Source organism: Eleutherodactylus coqui, chromosome 12 (assembly GCF_035609145.1).
Source record: "Eleutherodactylus coqui strain aEleCoq1 chromosome 12, aEleCoq1.hap1, whole genome shotgun sequence".
Taxonomy (NCBI): Eukaryota; Metazoa; Chordata; class Amphibia; order Anura; family Eleutherodactylidae; genus Eleutherodactylus; species Eleutherodactylus coqui.
In genome coordinates, this window is record NC_089848.1 from 127,709,011 (window position 1) to 127,734,434 (window position 25,424).

Below are 25,424 nucleotides of genomic sequence, written 5' to 3' on the forward strand. Positions count from 1 at the left end.
CAAACAGGATACAACTGAGGACAAACTGACAACTGACTGGATCCATTTCCATCAGTTTCTCAATCTGTTGACCTAAAAGTTAAGATTTAATAAAGAAGCAGAGCAGCTGATGATGGCGCCTCGTGCCCGCCGCCGTTACAGTTTGTACTTCGATGCAGTTTATGCATGAAATTTGTTAAAGGCATAACTGGGAATGAACCCAAAATAAAGAGGAAACTGAAGAACCTTTGCTGTCTGCTACTTCACTGATTTCTATGTGTATAAGAAACTGAATTTCTTATTTATGTAGTTATTTAATTAACTAAGACGGCCTGCAGACGGCCGGGTCAGATCCCGCTGCGAGAATTCCAGTGCGGCTCATTTGCTCCCGCGTCTCCTCCGCTCTTCTATGTGACGGCTGCTGCCGAGCCGGTGCATGCGTAGAGCGGAGCCGGCGCGTCACTATTGACGTTTCTGTGCGGACCTCTGCGAGACCCGCACAGAAATAGAACATGCCACGTTTTGTATTCCGCGCATACCTTTACGCGGACAAATCTCGGCTGTGTGCATAGGATTGCATTATGTAATGTAACCCTATGGCAGCGGGCACGGGCAGAAATTCTCCGGGAAATCCCGCCACTGACTTTCCGCCCGTCTGCAGGAGGCCTTACTTACTTATTGTATTCCTTTATAAAGCCCATGCATATAGCAGGGCGTTGTATGTGATTGTCATCAGTCATATCAGTCAATGTCCCCACTGGGGTTACTTCATTTTGAGGTCCATTGAGTATAGATCGGAGTACTAATGGCGATAGTCATTGGTTGTACAGTCCTTCCACATACACAAAAGGAAAAAAATATATAGTAAAACCACCTTCACGCAGGCAGTAAACGCTGCAGAATTTCCGCTAGCAGAATCGCAGCATTTACGATACAAGTCAAGCGAATGAGATTTTACAAATCGTCACATGTTGCAGAATTTTTCTGATGCAAAAAAGCATGAAATTCAAAAACCATTGCTTTACAAATCCACAGCAGGTCTGTTTATGTGCGGATCTGTAGTGGATATTCTCCATAGAGATCAATGGGGAACATAAAGACCGCACCAAAATCTGCAAATAGAGAATTGTTGTGGTTTTGAAGCTTTTCCGCTGCAGAAACGCTCTGAATCTGCATGGAAATCCATGTTTAATGTTTGTGTCGTCTGTAAGGGAACTACCGCTACCAGACCGCAAAAAGGCTAAACATTCCACAGCGGAAAGTCTGCACAGAAAGACGTAATAATAGTGATATCTCCAAAGACGAATATGTAACAGCTACATAAACCTCCTGCACAGAGCTGCCAGATTCTTGTGCCGGGCTCGGGGGCGTCAGGATTGGGGGACACTTCCCAAGACAATTTGAGTCCTTCAAGCGACTGTATTTGGCGCTGGGGACATGAATCTGCAGTTCTGGCAGGGATGGGGTGACAGGGGGCTCCAGCGGTTTGTGTCTCTCCCAGCTGTGTCTGCACATTTAATTGGACATTCTTACAAGGGATTTGGAGGGCCAATGCAATTCATGTTCTTCTCCAGATTTGGGGGCTCACTGCAGTTGTTTGAAGACCGGATCTTCTGTTTTCAGCCATTTAAGTAATTAGTGACATAAAAACATATTTATTACATAGATATATTTCCCCCTGATTTATTGACCTCTGAGAGCCCACAATAGTGAAAGTGTCATTGTTCAGTCTTTTAGGTTGGAGAACTACTTGGTGTTGTGTGCAGGTTTTAATCACCAGGGCTTTCTAGCAGCAGGGACCTACAATAAAACAGAGCACAAGGTTATAAAGGTGCAGTCCATTAAAAACTGGTGCAGGGGCGCAAACAAAAGCAGGCAATGGAAACAATAATGCAAAAAATATATAGAAAATGTTGTAGAGTCAAATCATTTACTGACATGTTCTATTATTTGTATACATGATTTAGGATGCCGGCTCCATATACCCCCATCTCTCAGGGAGGCCCACAAGAATCTCAAGCATACAGACCTGAGGACACCCCACGGAGGAAAATAAACATCATGTTGGGATCTATTTGCTGAGGTTTCCCAAATGCTTGGGGCAAACACAAAAGGACCTTATCTGCAAATGTAAATTACTGGTGAGCTTATATTACAAATGGAGGGGATTCTGTTTAAACAATTCCAACTCTAAAAAAGGCAAATGGGGAAAGAGATAGATAGATAGATAGATAGATAGATAGATAGATAGATAGATAGATAGATAGATAGATAGATATGAGAGAGATAGATAGATAGATAGATAGATAGATAGATAAATAGATAGATAGGAGATAGATAGATAGGAGATAGATATGAGATAGATAGATAGATATGAGATAGATAGATAGATAGATAGATAGGAGATAGATAGATAGATAGATAAATAGATAGATAGGAGATAGATAGATAGGAGATAGATATGAGATAGATAGATAGATATGAGATAGATAGATAGATAGATAGATAGGAGATAGATAGATAGATAGATAAATAGATAGATAGGAGATAGATAGATAGGAGATAGATATGAGATAGATAGATAGATAGATAGATAGATAGATAGATAGATAGATAGAAGATAGATAGATAGATAGATAGATAGATAGATAGATAGGAGATAGATATGGGATAGATAGATAGATATGAGATAGATAGATAGATAGGAGATAGATAGATAGATAGATATGAGATAGATAGATAGATCGATAGATATGAGATAGATAGATATGAGAGAGATAGATAGATCGATAGATATGAGATAGATAGATATGAGATAGATAGATAGATATGAGATGGATAGATAGATAGATAGATAGATATTAGATAGATAGATAGATATGAGATATATGAAGGAAAGAAAGAAAGCTAATTATTGGTAACCAGCAGACATATTTGCATGTCACTTTGTACATGAGCTGTGTGTACCATGTACTTACACGTGTGTGTAGAATATTTACGCACTATTTCCCCCCACTACGTAACCCGTGTTGTTCCTAAGCGTCATGAAGGGTGGGCAGCCTGCAATATGCAATGCACAAAGCCTGATGAGAAGGCTCACAATAACCATTCGCACATCGCCCCACGTTTGGAGGTGTATAGCTCAGCATAAAGTCTCACCCCTGCTCACATGGGCCCAGGGATTGGGGAACCCCTGGGGTTATGAAGCAGGAGGTGCAGGGGGACAGCAGCTCAGCCTCACCACAGCAGATTAGCACAAAAGAGTCCAAGCTTTAGTAGTGCAGCCTATGGGTGAAGTGGATGTCCCCTGCCCCCTCCATGTACTTACACACCCTCACAGGAAAAGAAACAAAATAACCCTGTGCTGCAAGACTGTGAAACATAAAGCCACCTTCACGCAGGTAGTGAATGTTGCAGAACGTCTGCAGCGTATACAGTACAATGCAAGTGAAGGAGATTTTACAAATCTTCAAACTTCTGCATCGAATCTGCATCAAATTTAAAATCCGCTGCAGTTTACATTTCCGTCTATTTATTTGTGAAAACTGCACATATCTGCAGTGGAGTTTCGCCATAAATATCAATAGGAAACATAAAAACTGCACCATGATCCGCAAACAGAGTCGTATTGCATCTTTTGCAAGCAGAAACACTCTGAATTCACTGGAAAATCAGCATTTGTGGATGTTTGTTAATAGAGTTTGCCAGTGTGCCCTCAGTACAGGAACGGCCACTACCAGATCACAAAAGCGCGACACATTCCGCCACAGAAAATTCGCACATGAAAACGCAACTATATATACAAATTTTGCACAAAAACCCCACAGCAAATTCCACAAAGCTTGCTAACTCAGCAGAAATTCAACAACAGATTATCTGCTGCTCAAACATCATGTGTGAAGGTAGCCAAAGAGATCAATGGGTAACATAAAAAACGCACCATAGTCCAAAAATAGAATATTCGGCACATTTTCCACATTAAATTCGATTGAAAATGCATCTTTGTGGCTGTTTGTTAATAGAGTTTGCTAGTATGACCTCAGTGCAGGGACTCCCACTACCGTATCACACAATACAGTCCGCAGCAGAGAATCTGCACATAAAAACACAGGAGCATATACAAACTCCACAGCAAATTCCAGAAAGCTCCCTAAGACTACCTTCACGCAGGCCGTAAGAGCAGCAGAATTTCCTCCGTGTTTATAGTACAAGCCAAGTGACGGAGATTTTACAAATCTTTACATGTAGTGACATTTTTCCCATCCAGATAGGCAATAAATTTGAAAAATACTGCAGGTTATGAATCCGCAGCAGGTCTACTTATGTTGCGGAAACCGCATGGAAATGCAGTGGATTTACGCCATAGAGATCAATGGAGAACATAAAACCCGCACCAAAATCTGCAAATACACTTTTTTGAAGATTTTGAAGCGTTTCCGCTGCCCTTGTTGATATTTGAAAATTAGGTTTGCCCGTGTGCCCTCAGCACAGGAACTACCATATTACAGAAGTGCAAAACATTCCACAGCGGAAAATCCACACGTGAACACAACTGCCTATACATAATCTGCAACAAAAACCCCAGTAAATCCCCCCAAAACCCGTTCTGCCCACTGCAGTAAATTTTCTGCAGCTCAAATGTACTGTGTGAAGGTACCCTAAAGTATCCAAACTACATATAGGCACACACGCAGATGTAGCAGAGCTGAATCTGTATTATTTGGGCATTATTATAGGAAGCTAGTTTACTTGCAGTCCAACTGAAATCTGCACATTGCAATAATCTAGTTATATTGTGCGAAATTACACACTCAACTCTGCTACATCTGAAACATCGGAGGTTGTGTATGTGATAAAATAAAATATGACAATAATTACTATCAAGCCATCTTGGCACAATGTGAGTTAATCTTTTTATCTGTGGTTGAATGTTATCAATCTGCAGTTTATCTCTCCAAATATAATGGTAAGTCTTATCAGTCCACACTGATATATTATATCACAGCTCATGCTGATACATTATAACATAGCCCACGCCCATATGTTGTATCACAGTCCACGTCGATACACTATATCACAAACCCCCCAACCAGATTCATTATATCACAGCCCACACTGATTCATTATATCACACCCCATGCTAATATGTTATATCACATCCCATCCCGATACATTATACCTCTTTATATCACAATCCACGCTTATATGTTATATCACAGTCCACACCGATATGTTATATTACAGCCCACGTCGATATATAACACCCCATCTTGATACATTATACCACAGTGGACGCCAATACATTATATCACAGTCCACGTCAATATATTATCTAACACCCCACACTGGTACGTTATATCCCACCCCAATATCATACCCCATACCTTCAAGATTACTTGGTTTCTCTTACTGAGAATAATCACTCCCCACACCGATACATTATCTCACACCCCATCCTTCTATCGAAAAATGCAGAGTTTTCTAGATAAACATGGTGACAATTATTCTGACCATACAATAGCTCCATAAATGTAATATTTGATATATCTAATAGTGTGCATTATACTATAATCTACTACATCAACCTATAATATTATGTGTATGTGCAGGGACGCTGTGCGCCGCCTCATGTCCCCTCTACATTTCCCAGATGCCTTGTAAAAAGAAAATGTGCTTTTTATTGTGTCATACGAACGCGGCCGCTGATACAATTCAGTAATATTTACTCTTTTGAGGAAGTCAATATTTACAATTACACCAATAAAAATAAATAAATAGAAAGTAGCACAAACTCCAAGAGCTGCGGACCCCTGCGGCCGGATGCATCCTCGCTTTGTGTCATTTATGCAAGCAGAAAAAGTCTCTGCAGCGAAATCCTAAAATCCACAACTGCTCCTGTTGCATCTCCATGAGGTGCGGCCGCAATTATCGGCGCTGTCTGCGACGGCAAATTATGTCCACTACAAAAATGTCGCTTTTTATTGAACTTGATCTTTTTGCGTGTTGTAGCTCCAGCCTCGTCCCTTCACATCGCGCCTAAAAGCCTTGGATGATGCGCAACGCTGTGTAAATTGCACCCACATTCATGGTTAGACTCCCGTCTGCGCCAGATTTGCACAAGTCCAGCGCATTCTGTAATGCCGCAGAGTTTATAGCAGCGATTTTCAGGTTTTGCAGCAGGAATAACACATTCCTGCTTGTGCACTGGGGAAAATCACCCTCGCTGCTCCCTGATCCTCGATTCCTGCTTTGTTATTACGCTGTGTCTAGTCTAACCAATATCCAATACCGACAATTACAGCAAATGATCTATGTAGAATGTAGAGGAAGAGGAGAGAAAGGAGATATTATACTGATGATGTGATATACGTGATTATTATATACTGTAGGCTGATCCGTCTCCTGCGTCTCCATAGAGGACAAGGTGGCTGAAGCCTTTGTGTGCCCGATGGGATGGAAATAATAAAGTGCCATCACTATTATTGGTATTACAAATATTATAGAGCTCAAGAAAATAAATCCGGAGACTTGTTTGCTCACTGATTGTCTGCGGAATATTATGTCGTTATAAACCATTACCAGCGCTATTTACAGATACAATATACAATACAATACAAATAATAGGAACAGGAATAAATAACAATGGCGAATGGAATAAAAAATAATCAGATCCGTGACAGGTAATAATCCGCCTCTTCTCCATTCATATTGAACAACCTGCGATTTAACATATTGAAGATTACCATGTAATATTTAAGTACATAAACATGCTCTGTGTACAGAGGGCGGCTTTAGGCTGCTTGTACATGAGCGGATTTTAGCTCCATATTTGGTCCATGTTTTGGGGATCGTATAACCAGTTTCAGATGTGCGTATGAAAACACATCCATAATGCGGATCCGTATTACAGACGTGTTCCAGATGGCCTTACCACCATATGTCATCACTATCTCATCAGTATTGGCCTCCGTATATTTTATTTTCTACTGGGCAAATACTGGTCCATATTTTCACAATAGAAAAGAGTACAAATACACAAAAAAATAGATCATGAGGCTTTAAAAAAAAAGGCAGTGAAAAGTTCAGGCCTGCGAATAAATACATGAATTTATATCAGCTGCATAATACAGTCTGCAAAACACGGACCAAATACAAAGCTAATATACGCATGTCTAAAAGGGGCCATAGAAAATAATAGCAATAAGGAGGCAAACACAGGAAGAATAGGTCAGGCTGAGGGTTTTTTTTAAAGTGTCTTAGAAATATAGGATCCTATGAATAGATACATTGATTCACATTAGCTGCATATTACAGTCCGCACAACACGGCCCAAACGCAGAGCTAGAATACACTCATGTGAAAGCGGCTAAACTGGAGGTGATAGAATTCTATGTATCTATTCACAAGGCCATTTAAAAAAAAAAAAGCATTGTGTCTATTAGAGCCGTATTTAAATCGCGCCTATGCATGCACTAAAAAAAAAATCGCTCGTCTGAGTGCAGCCTTAAAAACGCAACAGGACCTTTTTTGCATATTTACTATTCTTTCCTATTGGGTAAATATTGAACAGTTTTTGTGCATCAGACAAAAACTAAATACGGAGGGAAATACTGATACAATGTGGTTGTGATGTATCTGGAATACGGATCCATATTACGGACGCGTCTCAATATGCTCATCTAAGACCGGCCTATGTAATAATCCTTTTGCTCATCATCCGGATATCTCTGTTCATGTTGAAAAAGGTCAGATTTATTTAACATGTTGGAGATTACCATGTTCGCAAAATGCGTCACTAATACAAGTATACAAAAGTGTTCTATGTGTAAAGGATGGATTTAAGCCGCTTTCAGACACGCGTATTTCAGCTACATATTTGCTCCGTGTTTTGGGAACCGTCACATGGAGCTAATATAAATTACGGTTCTAGTCACATGGCCATTTTTCAAAAAACACAGCATGATCTATTTTTTGTGTATCTGCCTTCATATTTAAATTCTTCTCTATTGGGTAAATACAGATTAGTATTTGCTCAGTACAAAATAAGATATACGGAGGCAGATACCGATGACATACGGATGTAACGTCACCCGGAACATGTCTGCAGCATGAAGCTGTATTGCAGACGTATTTCTATATACAGGATGCTTTCAGACCAGTGGTTTTTATATACAGAGCTAATATAAATTTAGGATTCTAGTCACATGGCAGTATTTTTAATGGACATTTTTAAAAAACGCTCCATGACCTTTTTGGCGTATTTGCCTCTGTATTGGTATTCTTTTCTACCAGGTAAATACGGATCAGTATCTCTCCAGTAGAAAGTAAACTATGCAGAGCCAAATACTGATGCGATAGTGATGAAACACTGATGACATACGTATTACAGATCCGTATCTACAATATGCTCGTATCATAATATGCGAATCTGGAAACTCAATAGTCCACTGGCCGTCTGCGGAATATAATGTAACTACAAACTATAACCGGTATAAGAGGAATACAAATAATGGGAAGAAAATGACAATTATAAATGTAATAAAAACATAATTGGATGAGTGTCAGGTAAGAATCCTCCCGCTCGTCTCTGGATATCGCGCTGCATGCTGAAAAACCTGGGATTTATGTAACATGTTAGCGAAATGCGTCACTAATAAACAAGTATATAGATGTGTTCTAGGTCTGTAGGTGGGTTGACATAATATCTATTTTATGTATTTATATGATTACTGCTGCTATTACTATTGTTACTGTTATTATTATATTGTTTGCTCGACTGTAGCGACATAATATACCGTATCCGGAGCAACTGATGCTCATATACCCTAAAAAATAAAAGCCATCCCATAACACAACACCCTTGCTTTATTTGATACCTCCAGCATTGTGTGCGGATTTGTTTTGTTAACAGCCGAAGGAAAATGGTTTATTTTTAAAGCATCTCTTGCTGGGAAATCTCCCCTACAATGTTTGAAAACGGCGAAGGAAATCAGTGGATATTAGAAAACAATTATGGGTGACCCCAAGTAAGGTGAGGGATGAGGCCTTCCCCAAATAAACCAAGCGGGAAATCTTAGGGGAAAATCACATTCTGTCTGATGGAAACATCCTGTTTTAAGGGAAGTCAGGCCCACAAGAGTCCATGCATGGCCTGCAAGTGCAAACCAGGGAGTTAACCCCTCCTTGGCCAGGCAGAGCATAGCAGCCTGTTTGAGTCTACAGGGGGTTAATAATTGAATTAGCAGTATTGATCCATTGTGCTCAGAAGGGTTTATCCTCTTTACAATCTCGGCCTAACCTATATGATATCTTTACATTTTTATTGGTTGAAACACAAATAATTGAACAGAATTGGAATTTGGATGCATGTCTCCATAAAGAAGTGGGGGAAGGAAGGGCGCACAATAGACTGTTAATAGTTAACACGAATTCTTGAAAGCTTGTACCTTGAACCAACTAATCAAGCTTTTCAGTGGGGTTTTAGGACTGATTATGCTCCGTGAATACAATATATTATGTCATGATGAAATATAGCGAGGCACCAGTCCTGAAATATACAGAGGTGGGCAAAAAGTTGCATCACATGCTCCATTCAATGTTCACTACTGAAAACAGTAAGTAAGCTGCTTAACGGACCTTTCACACGTGTGCAATATTTCTTGCACCTGAGGGCGGTTTCAGCCAGCCGTATGCGCAACTACGCTCACTGCTACGGAAGGTAGCCGCGCAAGAACAGGGTTTTTTTCTTTTTCTCCGACTGTTCGAACTCCTGTTATGTGGCCGTGATTTTCATGGCCGCATAACGGAACTTAAACGCGTTTCTATGTTTAAGCCCTAAAGACATAAAAACTCTGCACTAAAATCTGCAAGTGTACATGTGAGTTATGTAGCAGCAGATTACGCTGCGTCTTTAGGTGTGTCTTGCAGAAATCTTTCGCATGTCTGAAAGGGCCTCACTGCAAATTCTGCACCTTAATCCTCCGCTGCAAATTCTGCACCTAAAATCTGCAAGTCTCATTGCGGATTTTGATGAGTTGCTGGCAGAATTATGGCTTTTTGATTTCACATCAAAATCAGCAGTGTGAGCTCTGAGGATTTTGGTGCAGAACGCAAAAAAATTCCACCCATGTGGAAAATAAATAATAGAAATAAAAATTAAAGTTTAGCTATCATTTCTCTAATTAAAGGAAAATAAACATTTACAACAGTTAATTGTCACCGTAGCAATGAAATCCTTTTTCAACTTTAATGAAACTTGTCATTAAAGCTAAGTTTTATTATTTTTGGTCCTTTCGGTGACAAGTTTACAACAGTTAATGGAGTATGTGATACAGTTTTTTTTTCCGCAAACTTGTGTGTTCTGCTCCATATAATTAATTTATTATATATATTTTTTTTCCCCCCATATAGATATACATTCCCATATAGATATATATACATTTTTTCCCAAGGCCTGCAGTCTTCGGTAGGCCCAGCCTGGAGTGGTCTGGCAATACCTGCTGACTATGGGTAAATTCCTCCATTCTAATTAAGACTCTCTCCTTTGTTATGATTTAGTGGGAGTGATAATGTCGTTTTCAGTACTTTATTATGTTCATAATTACACAAAGTTGCCAAGTCCCCGCAGTGATTTTTTTATTATTATAAATATATTTTACTAGCTCCCTTGTATGTACACATACCACTGACTGGGGGTGTTTGGCTTTTAATGATGTGCTTGCATTTTTTATTACAGTGGATGCTTTGGACTGATGAAGGTAATATCTGAGATGATCTTGACAGACAGGCTTTGTTGCAGGATTCATCCACAGCGCGCAATCACCCAACCTTTTCATTCACCATTGGTCTTGTCCATATCCCAATTAAGTGATTAACATCCACTGTAATGAGGCCCTGTCCAGCGCTGGGCCTGTCTGTTTTACTGAGCTTCATCAGGACACTTGTCATATATTTTTTATTTAATATATCTAAAATAATATATAATATTAATAATGTATATTTATCATCATCATTTCTATAAATATTTAAATATGTGTATAAATGATGATATTGTATATATTTAATATTATGTATTATTTTGTATATATGTATATATCTTCACATGCATGTGTGTTTTATAAATAAAACCATTAAATCATATAGATTTTTGTAGATGTACCGATAGCATGACTTATTTTGCAACCTGATTCATTTGAGCAAATCCATATGCTCTTCTTATATTTTGTTATTGGGCCAAATCCACGACTTTCTTGTGGTTCAGCCATAATGGAGCTTCTGTGTTTTGACACCGGTGGGGGGGAGCATTTTAATTTCCAGAAGGGTGAATCCTCCTCATAAAAAGTCAGGCAGGGGTCACTAGTTCACACATATGTAATCTCATTTTTTTAAGCATTTACAGAGTGGTCATTTAATGGCCTTTGATTACAGCAGAGTCTACGTTGGCCTATAAACTCATTCACGCCCAACAATGGGGATTTTCTCAACAATTAACAAGGAACAACATAATAAAGCTATTTAGAAAGGCATCCCTATTTACTGGAAATTAGGTCCCTTTAAAGGCACCAGCGCCTAATTTCACACACTTTACAACCTCACTCTGAGTGTACATAAACAAACTTTTGGTGAACTGTCTGTCCAGCTCAAGCATTACCACCAAATGTAATCCAGACTGTTCTGGTTTTCACTTATATATTTTTTTTATTTTTCTGCTTTTCATCATAAGATGGCTTTTAATCCTGAATATCATGTGTAAAGGCTGCTATCAACTAAACTTAGATTTTTTTTTTCTGTTTTTTGGATATGCAAAATACAAAAATGCAATAAAAGATCCTTAGAGGGATCACATTCATTTCAATGGAATGCAACCTGATTCAAATATACACTGATTTACATCACGTTGTATCAGTTCAAACAGGATGTGCCTTGTGAACACAGAACCAGATCCAAAAATGGCTTGAAACCCAATGCTCTATCCTAATGTTATGTATCAGCTGTGCAATCAGAGCAAATCCTTTATGCAAAAAGTGCAAAAGCGAAAATGTAGAGCAAATAGATGCTTCTGTGTGAACGTTCTCTTATAAATACAGTCAGTGATCTCTGTGCAAATCATCTATATACCGGAGCACATTATGAGAATATTAGGTTGGATTTGATGGGCTGGTGCCTTATTTTTACTCTATACAACTAGATACATCCTGTACATTATCTGGGGGATATTCATTGACACCCACATAATCATCTCTATATTCAGGAATGGACAAATACCTACAAATTGTGTATTTTGTACATATTTGCACAATCAAATTATCATTTTTCTGTGATATGGATTTTATAGTACTATTCTGAGGTGTTGGGAATCAGCAGGTACAAAACTAACAATATAGCAACATTTGCATTGAATCAACCATTTTGTATGCAGCTTGTCATACTTTTCGCAGATCACAGCCAGTGCTGCAAAATCTAAATAATAAAGTGGTATGCGGAGGACAGGATATTAGACCTTATCATAGGATATATGGGATTGAACAGGCAACATTCCAGGCCAGGATTGCATTGTTTTCCTTTTGTGTGACTGGTGGGGAAGGGGAGATGGAGTAGGGGAAGGGATGTGTGCCCTGCAGCGGACACACAGCCTGTCAGTCCCCCCAACCCCTATTGTGAAGTTCCATGCAAAACAACTCAGGCCTTTTAAAGCTGGTGCTTGTGAGGCCGCTTGATCATGAAAAGGAGAAAGAGAGGCCTAGTTTACGGAAATTAATTATATGTGGGATGCAGAAACCTAGCAGATTTTGAAGACGTCTCATTATTAGCAGTGCAAGTCCAAAATCAGATCGCATAACATTAAATCCTGCTATATAATATGCATTTAGGAACATTATGCTATATTTTTTGCAGACCTTCCTAGGAGTTGCTTTCAGGAATATCACTGCCTGTATGAATATCCTCTTACAGTCACAGTCTGCACTCACAAAATCCCACCTGTGGCTGGACAGACATTGTGAAACTACAGGTCCCAGCCTGCTTGCCCTAGCAGCGACTCGATGCTTTGGGAACACTGGGACAAGCAGTTTGACTGTTGGCAGAGGACGTACAGACATGCATTCATAGTTAGAATTGTCCCCTAGTAATTATGCTTTGTCCATACACAAATTTCTTACATTTTTTTTCAATATATATGGAAAATTATCACGTTTTTTTGGCCTCTGAATGTACTTCTAAATTAATAGCGGTATAAGTAGTCAGTCCTTAGTCCATGCAGCCTCCTGTGATAGCATCATTACATGTTTCATCAGCCCTGACAGCTTACGAAGCTGAAGCTAATTTAATGCAATATAGATACTAATATATATATATATATATATATATATATATATATATATATATATATATATATATATATATATATTTATATTGATTTGTTTTTCTTTTATTGCAAAACTATTGTTGATATTTGGGGCCTACCTAAGCTTGCTTGATAAAGACAGTATATAGCAGAAGTGTTAGCTGCACACGAGGGCCCTTGATTGATGGCTTACAATTCCTAGTATTCAGAGATGAAGCTAGTGCTGGGCCATATTATAAACTGTACAAATGACTTGGATCCAACATGCCACCTGCTTTATCTCCCTCTAATCTTATCTGTAAACTTTGAAATACTGCGCAGCTGATTGCACTCCCACTTTTTTTTTCTTGATCACTAAATTTAGCTTGCTTATCTCCGTCTGTAAATGATGTGTGCTTGCACAAATATTGGGGACAACCACACAAAACCATTTGCACTAAACTTGTTGAATGCAGACACAGCAAAAAATATATATATATATACATAATTTCTGTAAAACGTATTTTTTAATAGTTCTTTTGGATTATCGTTATTATTATTTTTGTAGGTATATTTAGTGATTATCATTAAAGGAAGTAAACTTGTACCCAGTTGGATGAATTCTAAAGCTTCAGGATATGGAGCACTGTGGTCGAAGACACGTGGTTAGTGTAAGGTGACACCCGTTAATGCCTGCCGAAAATATTCACAGACAAAGGAGCCTAAAAGAACACGAGTGTGCAGCCGAACTGCAATGCAATAGCAGAGGGGAGAAGTGCTGGACGCTGCACCGGAGGCTTAAGAGTTAAAAAAAAGTTACCCTGGAAATATTGATCCACGAAGCGCAACACTCTGTAATATCAAGACAATAAAACCGTGTATCACTGAAACAGCCTGACGTCTAAAGCCAGACACAACTTCTATGAGAAAATGCATGAACACCATCTTTTATTTATTGACTTTTTTCAGGTCTTTGCTTTTTTCGTCATTTTCTTTTATTTTTAGGCCTTGTACAATTGACAACTGGGTAAAATGCGTCATTTGTTGAAAATTGTGCTGTATAAAAAAAAACACTGCTTTGTGATTTAGATGAACTTTTTTTAATGCACAATGTTTATTACCTCCCTTAGAAAAAAATAAAAATAAAAAACAATTGCATTTTCAGAAATGCTTAGCAACACCTCGTCCAGAAGACTAAACGACAGCATACAAAAATAAAGATGTTCTTAAAAAATCAAATGTATTCAATTGTGTTCTTTCAAGAAAACAGTGTTTTTCTGATTTTTTTTCTCTTTTTTTTAATGAAGGTGAAACATGCTCTCAACAGTGCAAATGTCCATTATTTTTTGATTTACTGCTGTCAACACAACATAACACAAGGAAAATAATACACCAATGGGTCTCTACAATATTTACTAAACTCAGTTTATAAGTGCAAAGTGTAGAGAACTGACTGTGATTGTCATTTGCAGAAATTCTCCAGGCTTTGTATTGACCATTCAAGTTTGTTTTTTTAGCTACAATGAATAATGCAGTTTATCACAGGGGTTAATAACTGTGGGGCCTCTACCAGGGAATATGCAAAAAAAATATATCACAATATCATCACAGCACTCGCCCTGTCACATTCAGAATATGACTCTCTTCATCTGCATTGTCTATGTCGGATTCCTTCTAAGCCTCATATAAGTTTCATTTTGGGAGAATGTAAATGTCACTCTTCTCTCAGGCCATATCACAATATGATTCTACGTGAGTGACACAGACCTTTGGATAGAATTGGGATTTCACTACACACTGTATGATTGTGCACATAAAAAGACATCATTTAACAAAAATACAATGACATATTTATTTTCACTAGTTGTTGAGGCAGCTTATTTTCCCAAGGCCTGAGTTCAATCCAGGCCCAAGATCATTCCAGTCCATAAAAAAATGAGTTAAGTGCAACTGCTCTTGTAAAAAAAAAAACACAAAAACACCCTCTCACCCAAACCTTAATGTAAAATCTGCCACGTCTCATTATTAATGGGTGACCCATATTGTGCAACAAATGACACAGTCATACTTCAACTTTCCAAATCTAGTGCAGAAAATGCAAATGGCTCATACTCTGTTTTTTTTATTACACTGAAATGCTTTGAACATTTGTTTCGTTTTGTTGCAGATGAACTGAGGTACCGGGTGCTTTGTAGAAAAAAATAATAATATATAAAATAAAAAATAATAATATTAAAATTAAAATACAAAACAAAAAAGTTACAACTTCCATTCAAGGCCAGGATTAAAATGCAAGTCTTTTAAGCACTGAGTAGTCTGCGGAATGTAACCAAGTGAAAAATTCCATATTGCAAAAGGATAATGGTATCCAATTTCCTTCTCCATGAGATGTCAGGGCAAATAAATCCAAATTAATAATAATTAATAATAATATAATATATAAAACCAGGCTGATACAACCATTCGTTAAAAAAAAAATACAATTTCCCCCATACAAAAAAAAATAGTTATGATTGAAATGTCCTGAATTTGTGACTAGGAGGGAGAGGTACTGGAGAACCACCCAACTGCCATTTCCAAATAGGATGGGCCTTGTGGGGTGGGTAAGAATCCTTTGTGCTGTTTAAGGAGTAGGCAGGGACTAAATCTCCGTCTTTGCCAATAATCAATGACGGTGGACTGGGGAAATTTGCCATGAAATTAAAAGGTCTTTTGACTGTAGAAGCTACATTGTTGGCTAACCTTTTGCGTCTATTGGTCACTGTCAAACCATCCAGTGTCCCTTCATAAAATTCACTTTTACCTGGGGGTCTTGGGCTCCTTGCAGATTTCAGATTGGGCTTGCAGGGAGTTGTCTGTAACATAGGTCTTTTTCCTAGCACCAGTGTCCTGTAATTTTTCCTGACCTTAGCACCATATTTGTAATCTCCATCCTCAGGCTTGTCGTGTATATCTAAAGTGCATGGAGGGTTCTCCTCACTTGGAGTCATAGTATCTCCAGAAGTGGTTTGCTGTTTATTATCAGTGCACACAGAGTCCTGTTTGGCTTGTACTAGAGCTCCCTCAGGTTTCTCCTCACACCTATCACTATCAAGCTCATCCTTAGCAACATTGCACTCATAGTTTAGCTTATGCTGGCTATGGTATTCTTCATGACCACTACAGTCCTCAATTTTAATTTTGACATTGTGCATAAAGGATAGATCCTCAGTGCATGCATTCACTCCACTATTGTCATTCCGCTCAGAGTTTGCGGGCAAATCCACTGGTGTTTTGCACAATCTGTCCCCCTTTTCAGTGGTTGTTGCAGATGTACAATGCAAGGAGCTGGGGGTTGTGGGATTCTTTTGCACACATTGTGAGAGAGTTGATTGCTTGCTCTCCCTGTTTATCCTTTGTTGTGGTGGCAATGCATTGTTTTTCTTTGGGCTAGTTGAAAAAGAGCCCCCCTCTGTAACACAGTTAATTGTCATGTCACCTTTTTTAGCATTACAGGAGAAAGCAGAAAGTGGGAGATGGATCCCAGAGGTTTGATGAGGAAAGGGGGCACCATACATCCCAGGACTCCAATCCTGGCTTTCAGTTTTAATCTCACAGTGAGGTGTCTTACCAGAATTAGGGCTAGGGGACCTGGGGAGCTGACACAAGAGGTTTGCCTGTGTCATGTGTGCAGGGCTGGAAAAACTAGTTCTCCTGAATCTTATGCTTTCCACTGAGACCTGGCTGGACACAGAGCTGCTGTCTGACTCAGAAGAGCTGTCCTCATCAGAGCTCAGATCACTGGAGTCAGACAGGCTTCCCTCCTCCTCCTCCTCTTCCTCCTCATCATCGGAGGACACAGAGTTGCTGCTGCTGGACAAACTGGAACCAAAATCCGAGTCATTGGCAGCAGAACTGGACTCTGAGTCGCTGCTGTAACCCTCCTGCAGGTGCTGGGCACAGAAGCCATTGACCAGGTGAATCCTCTCCAGGCACAAGGGGGTTGCTTTGGATCTGTAGGGCTTGGGTAGGAAGAAGAACCTCCTGCTGCTGCTGCTGCTGCTGTTGCTGTGGAATGAGGAGTCCTTGTCCGCTGAAGACCTTTTCCTTTTGTATCTGTAAGTCACTGAGCTGTCTAGCTTGGGTTGGGCAATGGCTGGTTGGTAGTAGTAGGCAGGGTGCTTGCTGCACAGCACGCCCCTGAAGTAGGGCAGGCTGGAGTGGAAAGCTGCTACACAGTCTCCGGGGATGTGGGGAGTTTCATAGTTTCCAGGGGTTTTGCAAGGAGACCTTGCTATTTGTGGGTAGCTGTGACCAGTGTATTTACTTAGAAAGTGAGGTAGATCAGCAGCCGGTAGAAGGTCTGGTTCTCCAGTAGCAAAGGCTTTTCTCTTGATTGGCTTGATGGTAGATTCATTCAGCCCCAGCCAAACTTTGTTCTCCTTCCAGAAACTGCAGTAAGGGTCGGGGGATGGGTGCTCTTTTGTTGACAGGGGCCTGCTTATCCTCCTCCTTTTTGTCTTGAGGACCCTTTCAGTCTTGCAGGAGGTGTACAGGGCTTCCACGTCCTCTCTGGAGATCAGAGTGCATTTGGCTGCATGGAAAGCTATAGAGTTGATCGCCTTCAGCTTTCTCAGCTCCTCCAAGTCACAGTGGTGCTTCTTCACTTTTAAGTGATCCATGCGCTTGTGCACTGTGGTTCTTGGGATGTTCTTCAGGAGATCTGTAAAGACTTGAGACAGGGCGAACATCTGCTTGCCTTTGATGACCAGGTATCCTAGCCTGACTCCATCCACCACTTCAAAGCCAGACTCCAGATCACCCATTGCATTGGAAGGCGAGGTGGTGGTGGTGTGGGTTACAGATCCAGAGAGGGCTGATGCTTGCAGTCTCAAGGCATCCTGCTTGAAGGAAGAGAAAGCCTGCTTATTGCCCTATAAAAGTCTGTAGGACTAGTCACATGTAAGGCAGAGACAGATAGGCAGGTCCTAGAGCCATAGAGGGGACTGGCAGCTCTCCATTGTTAGAGGCTCCCAGTACCTGAGTCCTGGTGCAGCCCCCAGTGCATGAGACCCCCGGAATCCTGGAATGTGCTCTTCCCTCCTCTGCTGCTGCTGCACTATAGTGAGAGTCCGGAGACACCTTCATCCATTAATTCCCCTACAGCCGCCGCTGATTGGACACTCCTGACAGGTGATGCAATAAAAATTGATATTCCACCCCTTCCCCCAAAAAATCTCCGGCTAATTAGCATACTCTTATCCTGCACCTCCCCTTCTAAAGGAAATAAGGCTGCATTTTACTATATAAATCTCTCCATACAATCAGCCTGCCCCTATAGTCGGGGCTTTTTTTTATCATTTTTTCTTTTTTTGTCCTTTAAGGTGGAACATAAATTACATTTTTTCTACTATGCTATACTATACTATATATGTGCGTGTGTGTGTCATACAGCAATGAATTATATGTCGTGCACATACAGTACATGCATACATACGATTCTCATGCACTTCCATATAGTACGATGAGGTATACACCGAAATTATCTAGCACTTTATATACTGCCATATCTTGCACTCACATAGGTGATATATATACATATATTAAGTATACTTATACACTATAATATATGCTATATTCATTAAGTATGCAGATGTACGTTATAGTAATGTTATACTCTGTAAATATGCGAGTGCTAGATTATTACACGTAGTGTGCTATATATGATATTGTACTCACATAGGTGATATATATTAAGTATACGTATATTACACTATACAGATATACGGTCTAGTAATGACATAACAGTGTGTTAGTGCTATATTATTACATATAGTGATATATATGATATTGCACTTATACACACGTGTATACGTTGATACTTTATTATATGCAACTTCACAAGTTCGCATACTAATGTATTATATAGAGTTCACTAATCATATATGAAGTTATTCACTGATACATTATTATACACTACTGTACGTTAATATGCCGTGTATGGTGTACTCTATAGGAGCACAATAGAGCAAGAAGTACACAGCACACTAATGCACTATGCTAATTAATACTAATTATAGTAGTTGCATTATTATACCATGCTGTCCACCAATTCACTAATATACCACGCTGTACTTATGAACTATTATACAATGGAATTCACTAATGCACTGTTATACAGTGCTGTGCACTATTACACTCCTGTGCACCAGTGCAGCACTAGACACGATTCTTAAATACACTAATATACATTATTATGCTAATACACTTCTGAACTAGCTCACTATTACACGACGTTGACCGTTTCTAGGCTGTATACAACACTGAGCACTATTATACATCATTATACGACAATGTGCATTATTCCACGTTATGATAACACAGTGCACTATTATAATGCTCTGCTGTACATTATAATAACATTGTTAACTCATAATGGCAACTATTATATACCATTATAGAATAATATACTATTATATATTGATATATGTCACTAGACTGTTATACATTATTATGCTATTACACCTTATTATAAGTAGCTGTGCACGATCATACAGTGCTGTAGGACATGTTGTACCATCACACATCATTATAGGACACTGCACTATTATATGTTATTACAGGTCATTGTGCACTATTATATGACCTTTTGCACTATTGTAAAACACTGCACACTATTATGCACTATTGTTACACACTGTACCATGGCATTATTATAGGACACTTCACGACATACATCCATCGCACCATTATATATTACATTAAAACGGTACTATATGCATCATTATACCACACTCTATCCCATCATCCATTATTATACAACACTCTGCACCATTGCACATTATTATATGATGTTCTGCACTATTATACATTATTATTTCAAAACCTGCACCATTTTAAATTATTATCTGACGCTGAACACTATAGACATTATTACTGAACATTCTACACTATTATATATTATTACAGGACGCAGCAATATTATATATTATTATACGACACTGCTCTTCCATTCTAGACTATTAGGTGACGCCTGACGCCGGCCTGTCTTGGTTTTCCTTCTGCAGGAGGTCTCCAGGGCTCTGGGCAGGTCGGTGTGGTGGGCGGCCCGGGAGCTGATCTCAACAATGTGCACAATAGCGAAAATGAAAGACGCTGTAGCCGGGAGTCAGCGCCCGGTGCGTGCAGCGCATAGTCAGCGCCCCGGTGCGTGCAGCGCATAGTCAGCGCCCCGGTGCGTGCAGCCCGTTGTTAGCGCCCCGGTGCGTGCAGCGCATAGTCAGCGCCCCGGTGCGTGCAGCCCGTTCTCAGCGCCCCGGTGCGTGCAGCGCATAGTCAGCGCCCCGATGCGTGCAGCCCGTTGTCAGCGCCGCGGTGCGTGTAGCCCGTTGTCTGCGCCCCGATGTGTGCAGCCAGTAGTGACCCCCGGTGTGTGCAGCCCGTAGTGACCCCCGGTGTGTGCAGTCTGGAGTGACCCCCGGTGTGTGCAGCCCGTACTGACCCCCGGTGTGTGCAGCCAGTAGTGACCCCCGGTGTGTGCAGCCCGTAGAGACCCCCGATGTGTGCAGTCTGGAGTGACCCCCGCAGCCTGTAGTGACCCCCGGTGTGTGCAGCCCGTAGAGACCCCCGGTATGTGCAGCCTATAGTGACCCCCGGTGTGTGCAGCCCGTAGAGACCCCCGGTATGTGCAGCCTATAGTGACCCCCGGTGTGTGCAGCCCGTAGTGACCCCCGGTGTGTGCAGTCTGGAGTGACCCCCGCAGCCTGTAGTGACCCCCGGTGTGTGCAGCCCGTAGAGACCCCCGGTGTGTGCAGCCTATAGTGCCCCCCGGTGTGTGCAGCCTATAGTGCCCCCCGGTGTGTGCAGCCTATAGTGCCCCCCGGTGTGTGCAGCCTATAGTGCCCCCCGGTGTGTGCAGCCTGGAGTGAGCCCACCCCCTCCCACCGGTGTGTGCAGCTGCCGCCGCCCGGGAGCTGCTCAGAGACCTCCACTCGCCCCCCGGTACAGAATACTTCCAAATCAGGATGCACATTATACTCTATATTATATCTACTGTATACATCGGACCAGCCCGATGGATACAGATGTAGCAGAGCGCAGGAGGTTGCTGTTTCTTTTGTGCCCAATGATAAACTCTCCGGTATTGGGGCTTTACCTGCAGTCCCATGGAAAACCGCGGAGAAAACAGTGTGATACCCAAGGAGTAGTAGTGCAGAACTCAACTCTGCTACACCGGAAAACTTTGTATTATAGACTGACATACTTTGCTATGCGATATACTCCAAGCACTGTGTACTGAATACTACACATTAAATACTTTACACAACTATATAGCAAGCACATACTCTACATACACCGTATCCTGCACAGTAAACACAATGCCGTACATCATATACTACATACCATGCACAAAATACACTAGGAAGTACACACTATATACTACACACTGTTCACTACATTGTATTCATTACATGGTATGCATTTAATGTCACGTATTCACTGCACAGTATACATCATATACCATTCCCTATACATTATATAATATACACTTTGCATTGCACATTATGCACTATATAGTGTACATGATGATACAATAAAAACTATACACATCAAAGTAAATGTTATATATGTCATGCTGTTTCTGCATAGTATATATTACAAGGTATACAGTTTGTATTACATATTATACACTACACAGTATATATAATATTCTACACAAAATACATTATGTATTGCACATTATACACTGTATAATATACATGAAACATTATACACTACAAAGTAAATACTGTATGCTTCCTGCTATTTACTAAGTAGTATACATTACATGGTATACATTTTATATAACATATTATACAATACAGAATATACATTATATACCACACACTATACACTACATAGTATACATTATATATGGCACATTATACACTATATAGTATACATAATACCATAAACACTACAAAGTAAATACTATACGTCATGCTATTACTGTGAATATTTATTACATGGTATACAGTTTATATTACATATTATACACTACATAATATACATCATATACCACATCCTATGCACCACATAATATACAATTTAAAATACACATTATACACTACGGTATACCGTAGTATACATGATAAAATTAACACTATATACTACAAAGTAAATGCCATATACAACATGCTATTCACTAAGTAGTATACATCCCATTGTATACATTTCATATTGTATATTATACACTACACAGTATACATCATATACCACACACTATATACTTCATAATATATACTTTATATTCTACATTATACAATATACCACAAACACTACACAATACAAGGTAGATACTATATTCAGCATGCTATGCACTATGTAGTATACATTACAGGATCTGCATTCTATATTATACACTACCGAATATACATCATATACCACACACTATACCCCACATAGTATACATTACATATCACTCATTATACACTATGTAGTATATATCATACCATAAAAATTATACACTGCAAAGTAAATACTATATACCTCATGCTATTACTGTATAATGTATGTTACATGGTATACAGTTTATATTACATATTATAAACTGCATAATATACATCATATACCACACACTATACATTACATAATTCTATATACTGCACATTACACACTACATAGTATACATTATATACTATACGTTGCATATTGTTTAATACTACACAGATTTTGCTATATACTTTATATTACTACACTTGCTAAATGCTATTAATATTACAGGTATGATATGCTGTTTACAGTATTATACCTCTTTTTATACATTACTGTTCATTATATACTGTTTTTTATACACAGTGCATACAGTACATTTCTATTTATTATACACCATATTATAGCACTGTGCATCATATATTGTATTGTATGTTTTACAAACTAGATGTTTTGTGTCCTACAGTGTGAACTATATACTGGGTATCTATTCTTTGCTCAGTCGAAAAAATGCAACCTCGCACAGGAGCTTCTCTACTTGATACAATGTAACCTGTGACTTTACATGATACATATGATGTTTCCATCAGGTTGCGTTACTATGCAATTCATTCTCTGCATTTATGGTTGCATTCTCCATTCTGTATGAAGAAGTATTATCCCTGACTTGTGTTGGAAGCTGATTATAGCAGCATCGGCCCAACCAGCCGGGAGATTTCATATAAGAACAATGACCGTATGGAGTTAATAGAGTCCTCGGTGTATATACTGCCCTCTGTATTTAGACGTGTGTCTGCGGGGATCATATTCTCTGGGGTCTGGCTGCAGTGTGTGCATTAATAATGAATCACATATAGGTAGAATGTATGGGGGAATCTCTTTCTGTAGGATCAGTACAGGCTGCTATTCCTCAATAGGGGAAAAGCAGTCATTAGAAAACAGGGGAAATAATGATGATGATGAAGGCTGCGGGCTGCTTGATTTGTGGAAGTCCTAGTCAAGAATGTTGTTTAGCCAATCTATAATGATTAGCCTTGGGGTTATTTGGGATCACATGGAGATGGCTGGTCCCACTCTCAGCTCCTCTGGAATGTTCTGCTCCATCCTCATCCTCTCTTCTATCTCTCATATTCTGCTGCATTTTGCACCAAGCTTTTGTTCCCAAGAGCTGCCCATCATTTTAAGGATGGAGGGGGGGGGGGGGGGGGGGGTAATCTGTGACAGACAGATCAGTCCAGGCCATCAGCACACTTCTCCTCTATCTGAGGGGGGGGGGGGGGGGGGGGGGATACAGGCACATTGGGGGTCGAACCCAATAGAAAAAAAAGGCTGACAGGGGCCCCTGTTCCTGCATACATGAAAGGCTGGGACTTCAAGATGGATTTGCATCTACACAGGGGGATTTCGATCAATAGGTAGCAACATTTATGGTGAAGATTATTAATGTGGAGACTGGACAGCAGCAGCAGGACAATCACACAGGAAGGTTATTATTGGGGATGAAAGTTGAGCAGCGAGTTGTTGCTTTGTTGTTCTACGTGCCAAATCTCATCTCCAGATGGAAATCCTTTCTAGTAAACCTTGTACAGTTGTCATCCTCATTATATAAGTAGAGTATATACATATAATATAGTGTAATACCCATGTATAATACATAAATACGGCTTATACTGCATGTGGTAACACATCGATTCAATATCTATTTTTTATATTCTGTATTGATTCAGTATATATCGACGTATATTCAATAATTATCTATTCGTGTCCTTAGCTATCGATGCCTTCTCTATCTATCTATCTATCTATCTATCTATCTATCTATCTATCTATCTATCTATCTATCTATCTATCTATGTTTATTCACTTATTCCTATTTATCTAGACTTATCTATTTACTAATATCTATTTATCAACCTATATCTATATACTTAATACCTATTTTTATTTATCTATGTCTCCTTTTATTTATCTATATTCAATATTTATCTATTCATGTCTCTATCTATCGATGCCTTGTCTATCTATATCTGTTTATTCAACTATTCCTATTTATCTAGACTTAACTATTTATCCACATCTATCTATCTCCTATCTATCTATCTATCTATCTATCTATCTATCTATCTATCTATCTATCTATCTATCTATCTATCTATCTATCTATCTATCTAAATCTCATTTTATCTATCTATATTCAATATTTATCTATTCATATCTCTATGGATGACCCTTCTATCTATCTCTGTTTATTCACCTATTCCTATCTATTTCATTTACCTTCCCAAATTTGTCTCTATAGAGCATGTTGCCAAGAGAGCTTGAAAACTATAGAACACCATGAACTAGTTGACCCTCTGCAGCCCCAAATGAAGATATGCAAACCTTTCTATGAACTACTGAAAATCACAACGGAAAGCTGGATAGAGGAGCCCTTCGTACACTGGGCCTGGGTGTCTACTGCGCAGATATATTTGCTTGTCAAAATAACCCATCCAAATTTAAGATGTAAATACGGCACTAGACATGGCTATTCAAATCCTGTATACTGGCCTGCCCAGCCCTGCCCTATCAGTATATGAGTGTGTATCAGACAGATGCTGAATGAATAAATCTTGTGACCAGTCAGCTGTTGTATCTGATTATTAGTTGTATCCATCGCTGCATTTATGGCAAA

General features: G+C 39.5%; 1 protein-coding gene and 1 long non-coding RNA gene across 2 annotated transcripts; one reads left to right on the forward strand and one right to left on the reverse strand.

Moving 5' to 3' along the window:
* On the reverse strand, positions 1-18,458 carry SKIDA1 (SKI/DACH domain containing 1). Its single transcript, XM_066585490.1, has 2 exons — positions 16,104-18,458; positions 1-1,779 (listed from the first exon to the last, which is right to left on the reverse strand). Exons 1-2 carry the CDS (start codon positions 18,103-18,105, stop codon positions 1,766-1,768), a joined length of 2,016 nt encoding a protein of 671 aa, XP_066441587.1. The 5' UTR covers positions 18,106-18,458; the 3' UTR covers positions 1-1,765.
* LOC136587057 (uncharacterized) lies at positions 17,253-25,375 on the forward strand. Its single transcript, XR_010787422.1, has 2 exons — positions 17,253-17,397; positions 25,050-25,375. It is a non-coding gene; the product is annotated as an uncharacterized lncRNA (long non-coding RNA).
* The last annotated feature ends 49 nt before the right edge of the window (positions 25,376-25,424 follow it).